At 41.0% G+C, this 16,321-nt stretch overlaps 1 protein-coding gene and 1 long non-coding RNA gene across 5 annotated transcripts in view; one reads left to right on the top strand and one right to left on the bottom strand.

Moving 5' to 3' along the window:
- Positions 1-16,321, bottom strand: part of LOC146580652 (RAS guanyl-releasing protein 2-like) — a 36,933-nt gene that overhangs the window by 19,693 nt on the left and 919 nt on the right. For all 4 annotated transcript variants that reach the window (XM_085267408.1, XM_085267407.1, XM_085267411.1 and 1 more), the window contains exons 2-7: positions 4,695-4,828; positions 4,450-4,552; positions 4,155-4,211; positions 3,758-3,889; positions 3,082-3,232; positions 1,821-1,994 (exon numbers count right to left, since the gene is read on the bottom strand). In XM_085267408.1, the coding sequence (XP_085123534.1) occupies positions 1,821-1,994; positions 3,082-3,232; positions 3,758-3,889; positions 4,155-4,211; positions 4,450-4,552; positions 4,695-4,764 (687 nt within the window). In that variant the 5' untranslated portion in view covers positions 4,765-4,828. The remainder of the gene's footprint in view (positions 1-1,820; positions 1,995-3,081; positions 3,233-3,757; positions 3,890-4,154; positions 4,212-4,449; positions 4,553-4,694; positions 4,829-16,321) is intronic.
- LOC146580653 (uncharacterized) lies at positions 403-1,845 on the top strand. The gene is made up of 3 exons (XR_014891295.1): positions 403-496; positions 1,272-1,380; positions 1,778-1,845. It is a non-coding gene; the product is annotated as an uncharacterized LOC146580653 (long non-coding RNA).

The following is a 16,321-nucleotide window of genomic DNA, read 5'->3' as shown; positions in this document are numbered from 1 at the left end:
TGCACACTTCAGTCACTGCACTGCTTTAATATTGTGGATAAGGAAACACGCTTTTTATTTTTGATTAGTATCAATCCAAATTAAACCACTGACAAATATAAAAGAATTTAATTGGTGCACAGAACATCATGTGACCAGCTGACTGGCCAATAGACACCGCTGTTTGATGGCGATCTTTGGATCGGGCTGCACAGAAAGAGCTCATTATCCACCGTCTGCACAACCGAACTTTAGTTGTTCATACTGTCCTCACCTCTAAAGTATCTAGCTCCCTGAAACACTCAAACAACCTTAAGTGTTCAGTTTGAAACACTTGGGAGAGCTCTGCTGGGCTTCCCCTGATAAGAACCCTGCAGAGGTGTTAGATTGCTGGCGTACCTCAACAGAGCACATTATGTGCGTCTAGCATGTGTTCTGCTGAAGATGAAATAAATGGAGAACGGGAGTAGACCTAAGCGACTCATAAAGATGAAAACAAACCCACACTAGACTTGCAGTAAGTAATGAGCATGCATTCACAGAGCACTGCAGGCTATTAAGATGAAAATTCTTTTTCTGCACTTTCTATGGCTGACTGAAGCTTCCTCTTAACGGCTTAGATGACTGAGTTGTCGCGTGGAGGGGAAACTCAGCCCATCTGGCAGACCGAACCAAGCGATAACATCAAGCTGAACTGAAATCAATTACAGAGAAGCCCCGGGTGCCACTTAAAGACATGCGTCTGTAGTGAAAGGACGACAGTCTCCAGACATATGATTGGAAAACCATACAGCGCAGCTAGCTGGCAGTTTCTTCCAGGAAATTGTGGAAGTATTAAGATTAAGTGAAGATTAGGATTAGAGCGATTATGACACGCAGACGACCATAACGCTATAGCGAATGAGTACAGAAACAGGAAGGTGGGCACAGTTTTCAGTCATATTTCTCTAGTTGGAAACTAGATTCCTCCACTACAAAACATCATAATAATATTAATGAAGCATTTATAGAAAAGCAATTTTTAAAAAAAGAAATAATTGCAATAATTCTGTCAGTCAAGTGTATCTACAACTGTTTTGTGTGTCTGTTGTCTTTTTTGGCAAATGAAAAATGTTCAAAATACAAGTTTATGGAGGTGGTAAGAGAATCTTTAAGCATAAGTGTACAAAGGTCAACAGGTCAAGCTTTATGCTAAAAACTCTGCTGCAATTTTTTCTACTCTGTGTGATGTAAATATGAGAGGATATTTGTAATATGGTCATGTCAGACACGCAGCTCTTTCTGCATCACAGAAGCCCACCCACTGTTTCCAGGGGTCAGCCAGTCAGAAGTAAGCTGACTGAAGCTTGTTTCAGAAGGTGGATGAAGTCATGGACTGCACCAAGACTCAGCGTGAGATAAGTAAGGATTATTTGGTACTGTGAGTCACAGAGAACTACTCTGGTAAACTACAGGAACAAAAAAAAACCATAGATAGCTGGAACTGAGCCCAAAGATCTCCTTTATTTTTAAAAGATGCAAAATTGGCAGCAGCATTATCTCACTGAGCAGGGAGCTTGGAATGCTAATACCTCCAATGCCATTTTTGAATTAATGTTCCCTTTTTCACACAGTTGTGCTGCTAATGGGAAATCCTAGTATATTTTGCATTTGTTTGCAAGTCATAAGAGATCCTCGGTGACTTTTCCACTTCTCTCTGCTCCTCCTGGTTTTCACAGTTGCTTCCAAATCACCTTTCCTGCTTTTTTCTCTCTGCCCCCAACAATCACCCACTAACACTCTCTATCCATGAACCCAGAACCGCCAAGCTTTCCCGATTGTAACAGACCCAGCAGACAGACCTGTGCCACTCGGATGAAATGGGAGATAACAGCAGCTCTCTGCGGGGCGGTGGGCTTGCTGAGCACCATAAGCTGGATCCATTGTGAGACGCTGTTAAAGAGCGTGATGAAGCGCTCTAAGACGGGGTTATCCACCGTGCAGCCATGCATCACAAAGCTGTGGTAGTCCTGAAACTAGAAGGAGAAGTAAAGCATTGAAAGCCTTTATCTATTTAAATTACAGTACATCATATTCACATCCCACAGCAATTCTGAATATTAGAAAATGCCTGACGACAAACATATATGCAAAGGCCTTTCTCTTGTTTTGTACATATTCCTCTTGATTGTAGACAGTCTCCTATGTCCATACAGTAAACCTGGATATGCAGTTGGTTTGCTTAGCTGAGCACAGAACTTTAAACAATGAAATAACAAGACTGGATACAAAATACAGACGCAGTCTGAAATGAGAAGTACCGTAAGCCTGCATTATTTCTAATAGTCAAAGCAGGCGGAGACTCATCTGTTTCCAAAAAGAAATATTATCCAGTATTTATAACCTCAGCAGATCCTTTCCCGATTCATTTATGGTCTGATTTGTTAGTTTCAAGTGTCTAATAGAGCTGCATGTCCAAGTCAAATTTGGATTAAAATTGCCACGAGACAGAAAACAATTAAGGTATTGACAACTTCCTATCACATGAGCATCTAATGCTGTATCAGTCCGATTAGCCCCACAAACACTGGATGACGCCATTACGTCTGTCTAATGCAATCTATGGGAAACAGCAAGCCTGGTTTATGAAATTATATTATTATATTAACTGTCTGTAATCAGTCAAATGCAGACAAATAATATTGTGTAATTACAGCTGTACTCGTTGTTAGATCCTCATTAATTCGATTTTTTGTTTCCTTTTAGGCAAAACTCTATTTTAGCAGAGCCATGAAGACAAAGACAAAAGAAACGCCATTAACACTGTCCCTACTGTGCCACGAGCATCATCCCACTGGAATAAATTATCAACAAAAAGAATCCTCAAGCGTTTAATTCTGCACAGACCCAGTCATTTCTTTTGCCTCCTGAAATAGCTCTCAAATTGAACACTATTTCCAGTCACTAAATATAATTACTGCCCAGTTAAAGTTGATTTTAACAACTATTGCTTAGCAACTGCAGTGAGCCTTGAATCATGTAAACACAGAGTTACTTGAGAATTTAAGAGCTGTAAACATCACAGTAAAAAAAAAAAAAAAACAGAGCCATGGTCACACTGACCAGGATCTTGCAGAAGGATTTGTATTCCAGATAGGTCAGGTGTTCAGCCAGTTCACAGGAGTCGAGGTGATCAAACAGCAGGGACATTTTCCTCTTTTTGGACACAGATGGGACACGCTGGGTCACCTGCCGCTTCCATTTATATGACGGCCTGAGAGGGGAGAAAAAGCACAGTTGTCTCTTTTAAGGTCTTTTGGAACTGCACCATAAAAAACTACACAAGGATCACTTTTATAGCCGCTGCAAAAGTTACAGCTGGCCTTTAAGGGCTGTTGGGGAAAAAAAGGAAAAACTACCATGAGAAAATGATGATAGTACAATGTGTCTACAATATAAAAAGCCCTGAGAAACCTCATATTTGTAGACTGAACTACAACTCTCCAACTATTGCTGTAGAAGTTATTTTTAGAAGGCTATTCCCCTGCTTATTCTAAGATATTCTGGCATAGAAATCAAATCAGCTCCACGAATTCATTTCCTTGGAGCAATAAAAGAAAGCGGAGCCATATAGAAGTGGCATTTCTCAGAAAAGGACAGGTCACTGGCCCTGCATAGCACAGCTCAGCAATTTCAAATAACAGGCAATAAAGGGCTTGCTGACATAAACATCGGCAGATGGGGACACTCATTCAAACTGTCAACAACACACGCAGCATTCAGCGGCCTATTCACTCACACGCTGTCCAAGTCAATGAGCTGACTCTGCCTCTCATTGCCCTCAGTGGTCAAGAGGTCTTTATAGTCTTTGATCTGGTCTGCCAGCTCCGGGTTCAGATTGAACTCTGCGGGAAACTCAGAAATCCAGTACCTGGAAGAAAGAATAAAGGGAGAGAGAGAGAGGTGAGCGTGATGGCATACACTGAAAGGACTGGGCTGTGGTCAACTCATAATTTAAAATAGCATTATAGTTTTGGTATTTGATGAAACAAAGCACCTAATTGGAGCACATGAAGAAGACCATAGAAAAAACTAGAAAGGATAAAAGGATAAATGGAAATGACACTTGGAAAGATCAAAGATCTCTTAGAAAAAGGCAACGAGACGAGCAGAAGTCAGAAAAGATGGTTTGTTACTTGACGAGGTGGCATATTTTTGTTCGGCGCTCATCGGTGCAGCCATCCTCTTGAGATCTGATGCTGAGGTCAAGGTGCAACCGAGCTGCTCCTCGCAACACTACAACAACTTCTTCAAAAATCTCATTTAGATTTCACAGATTTAGAAGGGGAACAAAGTCTGGCACTATTTCCATTGCTCTGTGCATTATGTGTGAAAAAAGATATATTCATAGGCAGCATTCTTAGAAAAACACTGAGCAAAAAAAACATAACATTTGTCACTGATGTAAGAACACTCAGAGGTGAAGGATACTTCAGCACGAGCTTCTTGGCCAGGTCAGCTGAAGGGATATACCAAGGGTGCATCATGAGGAACATGCGGACCAAGGATGCATCCTTCAAAGTGCCCTTCTCATCTATGAGGAAAAACAGGGAGTCACCTGTCATTAAGAAGATACCTCAGCATGTTCAATTTGTGCTTGTGTTTTTTATTCTACTGCCTCCCTTTACAAGCAGATGAATAATTCATATAAAAGAAATAATACTTAAATAACCAACCAAAGGCTTTGATGCAGGCTTCCACCAGCTCGTCCACAGTGGCAGACTGTTCCGATAATATGGACTCCATCGTAGCTGTCCTCTCAGTTTTCCCCCTCGTTTACCTCTCTGTGGTTTGAATCTGTTGGCTCTCACTGAACACAAAAGGAGATGAAAAGAGAGGGGAGTAATTATTAAGTAAACACAGGGGAATCAAAACTTACTCTGGCTACTGCAGCACACTTAAAATAGCTGTGTGGTTAGTTCTTCTATATCCTGTTCAGCACTGCAGAGTGGCATATTCATTGCAGTAAGTTAACTGGGACATGTGCCTGTCAGTGTCATCTGATATGATGGTTAAGTATGGCCAAAACACATTCATGGTGTCAACGTGCAAAATCTGCAATGAACTCATTCTACTTATAGAAGCACCTTTTAAGTGACCCAGTTTTCGGGGTTAACAGTTTAAAGTTTTTGCAGTCTGTTAGTGTTGTGTGTGGGGAAATGAGTTGGTGAATTAGGGCTTTAGTTTACAGGGAACAGTTGCACCAATCAGTCTTTACCAAGCCTGGTCCTCACAGCAAAGGCCGGATCTTGATATCAGGACCAATCAAACATAAACCTAGTCTTAACTACACCTATAGTGCATTACTGAATATGAATAATTAGAATATCAACATATCCTAATTAGCGATCCAAGCTGGCGGCACTGAATTTAAACAGAAGTAAAACTGCAAACTTTTAATCCGTACTGCCAATCCTGTTTATTTCTGACTCCCTAAATAAGTCGTACACAGAAAACTGATCAGGTTCTATCCATGATTGTGTTTTTTAAATATTATGCTGTATTCATAGTGATACCTGCATGGATCTACTTTGCTAAGAACCAAAACAAATCCTGCTTTTCCTGCCTTTGTCTGGAACCCACTAACTCGAGAAGGACATCACTTCCTAACAAAGGTTTCTGGAATGCAGTACTAGTCTTAGCTATTTATATGAAGGCTCATGTGACTATCATTATTGTCTAACAGCAAGCACTGTGTTCCAAATTTGTCAAATTTGTGGGATCGATAAAGGAATAAACAAAAAAAAAGAAGGCAATACCAAGAAGCCAGGGATTATAGTCCGTTTGAGGTCCTCATGAGACATACGCACACCTGAGCACAAAATACTGTCAGCTGAAGAGCATGAAGGCTACTTGTGTAGATTCTCACCCACAACAAGAACACAGACTTCTATTAGGGCCATTAGCATCTAGAATGCCAAGATATGACCCACTGCTGCAACTGCTCCAGTGGTTGGTCATTTGCTTCTCATTGGCCAGACAATTGCTGTGATTACTTCTATCTATACTGCAAATTCACAATAGTAGATTTCTGCTGACCAACATTATCTTTGACTACAGCCTCATAGAAAATGTTTTATATTTTGATACACTGGTGGCAAAATGCAGAAACAATAGGTATTTGGACCCATGTGTGTAGCTTGTGTCCGCTGCAGCGAGTAATCAAATGACTATTTACACCGTTAGTAGATGACCAGCTCTACTTCCTAAACTACAGACGCCCAATTTTTACACGATTGATTACAAAATATGACCCTTTTTAAATTGTTTTGCCCAGAAGTTTACATAAATATTTGCGTTACATCTTAACCAGCTGAACAAATTACTGCTTCGATAATAAATTGTTTTCAGACTGCGGCAATGCTAGTTTTGTATCAGTAAAGAATCAGATCTATAATCCTGGCTGATTGTTTCGTCAAACTAAAATCAGTTTTTACATTTACACACCAATTCTATGCTTTATAACTGCACTTTGGAGCCAAGCATAATAAACAGTTTTCACCGATGTGTGTGGCTTTTCTATCAGACAGATACTAAGCCACAAGCCCAATCAGCAGGAAACCACTATTTATCTTTTCCTGACATGCTGTAATGCTGTCTGCAGCAGGCTATAAAAAAGTTTGATGAATATTTACGACACAATAGCAAATATTTTGACATGCGTTTCATTCTATCACATATTCATAGGAAACAAGCTAAAAATTTGCATCTGTGCTTTTCTTGATTTGGTAAGGTCTGGCTCCAAGTAACCATGGCAACAACAACTTAATGACCAGTTACTTTTTAACAACATATACACACACCTGAGCACAAAATACCTTCAGTAGAAGAACAAAAAAACTATTTTGGAGTAATCCCAAATTCTTTACTTGTGTCTCGATCAGTAAAATATACCATCTTCCAAGTTATGACATGATTAATTGGTCAAATGTATCCATCCATCCATCTATTCATTAAAGAAACTAGTAATTTTGATTCATTTTTATATAGCCCCAGATCAAAACATTGACGGCCCAGTGCAGTGAAAAAAGGATTTGCCTTCCCTCCTGATTTCTTACTTTATTTCATATTTGTCACACTGAAATGTTTCAGCTCATGAAAGATAATTGTAGTATTAAATAAAGATAACCCAAGTTAATCTAAAATGCAGGCAAACAAAAGGCTCCAAACCTACCTGGCCCTGTGTGAAAAAGCAGTTGCCACCTGAGCCTGGTTGCACCACCCTTGGCATCAAGAACTCCAATCAAGCTTTTGCGATAACTGGCGAGGAGTCCTTCACATCACTGTGGAGGAATTTTGCCCCACCTTTCTTTGCAGAATTGCTTTCATTCACCCTCATTGGAGAGTTTTCAAGCATCAACAGCTTGTTTAAGGTCATTCTTTGACAGTCAGATTTTGACCAGGTCGCTCTGAAATCTGTTTGGTTTTTTGGGAATTCTTTGAGGCTTTAGGAGCTGGACTTGCAGATGTGTTTCGGATCATTGTCCAGCTGCATAATCCAAGTGGGCAATCCTCCAGGCACAAACTGATGACAGTCTCCTGCAGGATTTTCTGGTCGCAAAATTCATGGTTCCTTCAATTACAGCAAGGTAATTGAAGGAACCACCTTCCAGGTCATGAAGCAGCAGTGGACGATCACACTTCTACGGTGTCTGACTGTTGGTGGGATCTTCTTTTTATGAAATGCTGTGTTATTTTTATGTCAGATGGTTCTTCCCAGTCTCTTTCTTATTACTGAATCATGAACACTTTCTTTTAGTTGTTCTGGGTTCTGAAGTAATTTTGGGATGGTTCATCAGCGCTCCAAGGTTTCTCCATGATCTGATATCTCTTAGCCTATTTTTACTGTGTCAGACTCGACTCAATTCAATTGAAATTATTTCAAAATAAAAAAATAAAAAAGGGTGTGGCTGTAATCAGGCCTGGGTGAGGCTAGTCAAACTAATTTCATGATAGATATTTTTTATCACATAGGGCCCGATAGATTTGAATAGCTTTTTTTTCCTGACTGAATGAAATTATTATTTAAAAAATATTTGATATTTACTCTGGTTGACTTTGTCTAATAGAAAAATTTGTTTGTGGTCTGTAACATGTAGGTGTGAACATTTTTTCATGACACTATAAGTGTAAAAGTGACACTAAGGTTAAGCTCAAGTAACAAAGTTAGGTAACAAAGTCCCCAACAACACACTGTGCACTGCTGTAACTTTATTTTAATGTGGTGGCTCTGTGAGTGTGAGAAGGGTGTGATGTGTATGTGTACGTATCCATTGTGCCTGACACAATGAAGCCTTTCACTGCACTGTCTCTGCCGCAACGCGGTGGGTGGACACACTCAATTACAGGCTTCACAAGCTGTCTCAGCCACGTTCTGCAGGGATGGTGGGGGAAGCAAACGTAGAGAAAGAGATAGAAGTATAATCCTCAACCGCAATTTAAATCATCACATTGTTAGGGCGATCAGCCACAGCGCTGATCAGTAGGCAAGATTAAACTGCTGAAACGATATGGTCAGATTACGGGAAGATAAATGGCGAACAACTAAAAAGGCTTTTGTGTTGCTGTAAATAGATATGAAAGTTTCAAGGTGGGTTGCTAAAGTCACCACAGGAAGTAAAGCAGTGTTGCATGTGAGTATTAAAACCTCAGCAAACAAACACCAAGACCTGTGATGCCTAGCTCAGAAAAAGGAGCCTACACTCCATCAGTATTGGCTCTGTGCACTGGCAGTTACGTCTGCTCGCATGTCATGAATATAATGAGAATGAAAATTGCCTTGAAGTCAATTGTTTCCTCACTGCAGGAGATAAGCCTGAGGATCATCTAGGTTTGAGCTGAGATGGCCTTGCCTGTGAAAAAATGTGCACTTCTGTTTCACTTCTGCATTTTCAGTGTTTATTACAAAAGTGTCCATCCTCAAAACTGAATGAGGACCTAAAACCACTTTCTCCTTCTGTGTGGGGCCCATCTCTCAGGGGCTAAACAAAACAAGAAAGGGAGAAGCAGAGGTGTTTTAAAGTGTCACCAACGCTTTAGCAGAGTCTAGTCTGGCGCTGCTGAACACACTGTGCCCATCTTGATGATGATGGTATCTTCCAAATACACCATTCATCATCCTGCTGACAGGAACGCTTTGCCATTACCCAGAGAACAATTTTCTCTAAGTTTTTATATGAATTAAGACTGATCTGTCTTAAACAGGGTCCCTCCTCCCTTCTTTTCTAGACATTCTTTAAGTGTTTTTCCAACAGCGTCTTTCTAATACAGTCCCGATATCTGCAAAGCGGCGAATTGATTGTAAAGAAGCACACACTGCGAGAGCTTTAGTGTCATCCTTGGTTGCCTGGTGACGAGGACCCGGGGCCATCGATCAGGCAGATTAAGGGGTGGATGGGGCTCAGCGGGGATAAAGGGAAGTTGACGGGTGCCTGGTCAATCCTGGCCATGCAGAATCTGCTGTGTGCTGCTGCTTTACTGGGCAGTGAAAAAGGTCACATCCTCCGGCTAGACGCAGTCAGACCCCCTTCAGACTACTGCCTCTCTCGTTTTCAATATCACGGTCACAGAATAACAGGCGAGCTGCTTTTCAGCTCATTCTCAACTTTACACCAATGCTTTTGAAGTTTGACCCATAACAGTGAATTCACGCTGACATATTATTGTTGCTACTGTTTAAGAATTGATGACTCCTGTTGGACACATTTAAAAGCACCTGAAATATACATGTAGTTAAAATAATGAGGTTAACATAACTAATAATAACAAATAGTGGTTTTATAGGATGTCTGTGAAAACTGATATTCCAAATATGACGGCTTCTGTTCTGCTGCTCAAATGCAGAGTTTATGAGCTGACTTAAAGCAGCAGAACTCTTAATAAAAGGAGCTTATGCTAAACGCACACTTTTTCCAGCTATAGACATTAGAAGAAAACCAAGAGCTTAAATCTTTATTGACTTTCCCGTCTTAAAGTACTAACTGATGATAAGGCATTAACAAACAGGCAATAATCATGTCCATCGTCTTATCGACACTCCCATAATGGACTCAATTCCACGCTGATAAATGCTACATGCTAATTCACAATCATTGATTTAGTTCTATCCTCTCTCATTGGCGTTTGGGAAAAACACGTTTTTTGTGGATAACAGTTATAAGAAAAGAGACACAATTTTAACAGAATTTGATTCTTTATTCAAATTGTCAATGCCATAGCAAGACTGATTGGACAGAGTCCCGTTTTTCAAGTACGTTTGGATGGATTACTACCAAATTGTACATTTTGGGCCTCATATTTTGTGTGCTTACAACTTTTGTCACAACTTTCTTTAAGCAGACACACAAAGATGACCTCGGCTCTATGTTGTGTTTGGTGTGAATCTTCAGATATAAGCATGTGACATACTGAACAACATGGCAGACACATTATTAATTAATGGAGCACATTGTCATGCTGATGCTGCTTATAGCTGTCAGTCTTGTATGAACCTCAGTGTATGAAATAAATAAGTTAAGTATTCTTCTACTAAAACTTTAGCAAATATATAAGAGCTCTGAATTTGAGGCTACCGTGTAATAATTGTTTACAATAGTAAATGTTTCTTACTATTGTGTGGAAGAAATGCAAAAACAACACTAAAACATAGTTTTATAGTCTAGTCACATACTTTATGAATGACTTAAATAGCTACCGTGTTTTAAAGAAGAAAAAAAAGAGGCCAGATTTCCTATAAAACCTTTGATTATTTTCACCCGCGCGGGCTTTTCCTCCTATCTGCCTCCTTTTTACTTTTGCTGTTCCATTTTCCATTTTTGTGAACCACTTACTGGTGGGTAATGATGCTAAGACAGTTTTCCTTTCATCATATGTTACAGCTAGAAACTGTAATAGCATTACGTTTAGATTTCCACTAACAAATTTGGCCATGTAAAATGTAACATAACAGCAGGCACAGGCAGACAACCTTTTCTAATGATATTAGCTTTTAAAAAAAAAGTATATGATATTAAATCATATCTTCCTGTCTTTGACAGACTGTAATACGCGTACAAAAACCAGTTCTTCATACACACCACCCTTGTTTATTCCCCTACATCCCCCAGTTGTAGTAAGGGTGTTGCATGATGGGACAGATATAGTTCTTCAGAGTAGCTGGTGGCAGGCTTCTATTTAGAGACTGTAGGGTACTGAGAGCAGGAAGGGAAACATTTCCCTTTCCCTGGACACGCAGAATGCCACATCAGTGGGGGGGCACCGGCTGCAAACTGAGATTAGCAGCTACAGTTGCTCCTTAGGGAGGGAAGGGGTTGAAGCAGAGGGAGGAGAGGAGGAATGTTTGAATGGGTGATAAAGAGAGAGACTGGGAGGCAGGAAGAGTGTGCTTCAGCTCAGTAAAACACAAAAAGATACTGTTGGCCGAAGGAGGAAAGAGATTAAGTATAGAGGGTTAGTACTGACAGAAGACACAATGAGATATATGAAATTAAAGTGCAACTGGGAAATTTCTATAGGCACATGGAAGCACTCATGCTAATGCTACTCAAAAGATTGAGAAAAGCAGCACTTCTTTGTAATCTTGAAATAACAGAGAGGGGAAAAGGAGAAAAATATGTAAATGTCCTCCTGCTGGGAGACAGCAGCTACCCACGTGGGATGTTGTGTTGTGTCCTTTAACAAATAAAGTCACGCATCCTGCTCCACATCTGGCTCAAATTAATATCTTATATCTCCCATTTCTGACTTCAAATGAAAAACGTAACGCAGGAGACAGAGAGGACATCGTGGCTGATTTCATGTGTTATAATGTATGCCTCCTGCCACCACCCCCCCAAATGCGACAATGCATCATTGTGTCAGATTGTTTTCACTGCTTTGTGTTCAAGCTTCCTGCTCAAATATGGGTCCTTTACCAGATGTGAAAGTTTGCTTCACAACAAATACCGGAAGGGTGTGCTGCTATGTGTATGTGAGATGTGGCAACTTCTTCTGTTTGTCCACACTTTTCTCTTTTTTTGCTACCTTATTACAAACACACTTGTACAGAGCGGCTTGAGTAAGTGTTATGAATAATTTTTTTCACACATATTTCCTCTATATGCTAGAGTTTTTCCTCACTCTGTCATTTATCCCTCTGACACACAAAACTTCCTTTTCAAACCTCACTGCGTGATGAGTAAAAGATGAGGCCACATGGCGTATTGTGTGAAAGGCCCAATGTGATACATCATTTTATGGAATTCTGCATTTGGGTTTGATTCCTGCCAGCTGTCTATTAACTTCAAAGCATGCCTCGGTCAGGGTTCGTGTTCTAGTGTTCTGCTGAAGTCAGGGATATCACTTCCTGTTGTTGCAAAGTGTTCCATCTCCAATGGCCAAATTTTAAATTAAAGGGGAAATACATTCATTCATATATTTGCCAAAAGGAATTTACTCTACTTGCATGTCTCCACAGTTAATATGAGGATATTGCTACCTATAGTTAGCTTACAAGGGTTTAACTTAGCAGATTTTATGACCTTGAATGCAGCCGGGCTAGCCTTTTTTTCCTGATCAGAGTTGTGAGTCTTCTAAACAGAGCGAAACTGGCACATTTGCACTTTTGTCAGACTTTTATGTAAGAAAAACTTTATGTGAAGCGGCGCCAAGAAACTACTTAGCTTAGCATAAAGAATAAAATAAAACAAAGAGCTATCTTAACAGACAAGAACCTCTAAAGCCAGTTAGTTGTGTGATTGTGTTTTCCCTTTGTGCAACACACAATCATGTAATCCCCCGTTTGCCAGGCAATACTGTCCATCTTTACTCAAGGCTATGCAGCTGCAAGCTGTTACATACTATATTTACCTTCTAGAGCAGAAAAATACGTTTGTGGTTAAGGCTTTCTGTATTTTTTACATGAGGTTAAAGTTAAACCCTAGATTAAAAGATGTAAAACATGGGTGTAGTCACAATGATAACACCCTCTGGTTAGTGCATAAAAGCCTCAACCTGGGTGTTTTTGCTGTCACTATCTTTTCACTACTGATAAGTGATAGTCATTAGCCAATAAGCACATCCTGGATGACCATGCTTTCTCGCTCTAATAGTAACCTTCATTTGCAATATGAAATTATGAACTTTGACCTGGAAGTAGTGACTGAGTCTATTGGGACAAAGTTTGGTGGTCACTGGACAAGGTTCGTTTTGCATAGACTTTTAGAGAGCCGGAAGTCTTGTTGCAAAAAGAGCAGTTGCCCAAAACCTAAGAAGCTTTCCTTCATAAATCCTGTCTAACACAAAGCCTTGAATGTAAACGTTGACCAACAGTCAGCAGTAACGTGCTATACTCAAGCAAGAAATCATCCGAACAAAAGAAAACTGAAAAGTATTTTTTAAGCCGCTTCACCTTCGCAATATAAATCTCAGCTACTTATATTGCCCAAAGGTGCTGTTTTCCACCCTTGACTCAGAAACAAGGAGGCACAGCTGTGCAGCTGCTGTAAAAACTGCTTCTGGTTAGGGCCACATACCAAGTGATGCTGCATGTTTTAATTCTCACAAACTCCGATCTTCGAAGAAAGGCCTGCGGTTTGCAGAATGAGGCACAAACTGCAGTTCTGGAGGCCAATTTGTTCTGTTCGCAATGTTTATCTGCTTCATTTCCTCCTGCCTGTCAGAGATGTGCTCACTGAGCTGCACAGTGGTTTTATACAACAGTCATTTTGAACTAGTTGTGAATGCTGGGAGTTTCACATTCAAACAACCACCCTCCTTTTTACCCCCGCAGGCTTTTTAACAGCCCTGGCTAGTTCCTGTTTATGTATTCCTCCCTAAAACAGCACACATCCATGAGCACACCACAAAGCCCTCAATTTCCTGTAGTCATAACACACCAAATATTATGCACATTCGGATAAAAAGCTTGACAGATTACAGACTGTAAACAGAATGAGTGGGAAAACAAAGGTAGAGACTACTTGGTAGCAGATGTGGGATAACAGGCACTTTCGATTCCCTTTCTGAAACTGAGGCACGCCTAACACCTGTTCAGTGCAGAGCGACCCCACTCAGCCCAAACTTTAAATAATGGTGATATTGTAACCACCTGCTAATTTCTCTAGTAATCAGCTTTGGATTTGCCCACAAATGCCTTTCACCCTATCTGATTGAATTCAAAGCCTCAGCTTGATTTATAGCTCTTCAGGTCTGACACTTTCCCACCCCCGCTACCTTCCCCTCCTACAGAATGTCTCCCTCTCCTCTGCTGCCGCCTCTCTTTCCTGTGTTCCCGCCATACCTTTTTACAGAGTACGTGGCCTTTGCTGCAAGCTGAAGAGTTGAGTAGGGAGCAGAGGAATCCAAATATCCCAGATGACCGCTTAATTATTTGCAGACCATTTGCAAAACAGTTTGTGAAGGCTGATACATAATTAGAAGTAACCCTGTTCACATCTATTCACAATTAGATCCTTAGTTGTCACAATTTTGGGATTGCTGTTCTTCTGCCAAGTTAGTAGGAGTCGTACCAAGTCTGATTCCAGCTCTGCCTACGCCGCGTGCCTTTAAATTCTCCTTTCAGGTGTTTAAATCAGTTAAAAGCATCACCAAACAAACAGCTCAAAAAAAGACTTCAACATTCAGGCGGCCTCCGTGGTGGTAATCAAGGAGGATTAAATTGGATTAGCTAATAAAAAGCAAACTTGAGAAGGTAGAGGACAGACAGAGAGCACAGGACCATCCATCCCGGTGATGGCAAATATCCAGTGCACATGTCTGAGCTGCTGCTCATTGTCTGCTCTCTGTAATTATTTTCTCTCAGCTTGATTTTCCTCCACCCCCCCCCCCCCCCCGTTCTGTTTTAGTTCTTGCCTTCCTCAACTCACCATCCCTTCCTCCCTAATTTGTTGCTGTCGGTCCTTTGGCATAAAGCAGCAAAGCTTTTTACAATACAACCAATTATAGCTGGCTTTCCTGATAAGTGCACCACCACTGCAGGTTGAGGTGGAAGGAGGCAGCTGGAAGTGATGCTAAATATCAAGGGTGTCTGCTCCACAGGCCAGAAGTAATTGCACTGCAGCAGCAGAGGAGAACGCGAAAGAACAGAGATGCAGAGATTTCCTACTTTAATCTCTTCCACTCAGTTTTTTCTACACTCGGTTTTTTGGAGGCACTTTAATCCTTGAAATCCCGTCTTTTTAAAGCGCTCTACCTTTCAAGTCAAGCACCACTTCAGTGTTTGTGTACATGAGATCACAGAGGCCATGGGTGACTTTGAGGTGACTGATGATCAAATGAGCCAGCATGTGACAAAATGGACTTTGGACTATTTTTTTTTTATTATTGATTTGTTGGTCGCTGACAGAAGTGTGTAAGTGGGAGCCACACGCATGATGGTTGATGCTGAATGTCTGCCTCATTTGCATTCTCCAGATGAGCAGCTGCTAATCTGGATGAGCAAGTGCACAAAAGCAGGCTTGTCCAATATTCAAAATAGCAGCGGGAGCTACATCAGCAACGTGTAGCTCCAGCCAAATGAGCTACACACTGAAAACACTGAAGTGACTTCTCTGTTTTAGCCTCTCGCATGCAGCAAAAAAACATCAGTAGGGATTCCAGCTTACAAGTGAAATCCCACGGCTCTGACACCATGGCTCAGGGTGGATAAAGCTGGGGTGAACTTGGCGAAGACGCTGCAGTGTGAGTAAGCGTCCACACACTCCGAGATGCCTCCTAATCCCTGCTGCTCTGCACGCATTGGCACGAAATCACCTTGAATCATTACATTTAAGACAGCTGCAGTCTGCACAAGAAAACAAGCAATGAAGAGGTTGACTGAAGGCTGAGAAAGCTACACCTGACCTGTCACTCGTTTGACTCACCACTCGGGCCTGCTGAATCACAATCAGCTGGGATGTGGCCTACAGTGTTGCGTTACAGTCGAGGTAAATTCCTTTCAATGCAGGTATCATTACATCCGTTGGTTTAGTAGTAGAGCAGCCAGTAATCCTGAGACTCAGTGCATGTGCAATATAAAGCACACCTCACTGTGCTGTCAGCTCTGAAAGATGCATAAGGTTTAAAGAGAAGAACTCAGCTGGAGCTTTGGCATCTTGAGCTGTAACTGTGCGTGCCAGCAGACCTCTGTTAACCATCATTCTCATGCCAGCTGAAGCAGGACAAAGATTTTAGATTTTAGAAATAGGCATCCCTCTACCCCCGCCCCAACCACCGCCAGTGTAGCTGCAGCTCTAAGCATCTCAGCTTTATATTGTGGTTATAGTGAGTCTATTAATAGCCACAAAGATAATGCATTTCTTCATAC

This window comes from Mchenga conophoros, linkage group LG3 (assembly GCF_057382185.1).
Source record: "Mchenga conophoros isolate Kocher_MC1m ecotype Shallow Benthic linkage group LG3, M_conophoros_male_GT1.1, whole genome shotgun sequence".
In the NCBI taxonomy this organism is placed as follows: domain Eukaryota; kingdom Metazoa; phylum Chordata; class Actinopteri; order Cichliformes; family Cichlidae; genus Mchenga; species Mchenga conophoros.
This window is presented reverse-complemented; position numbering and strand designations above follow the sequence as displayed.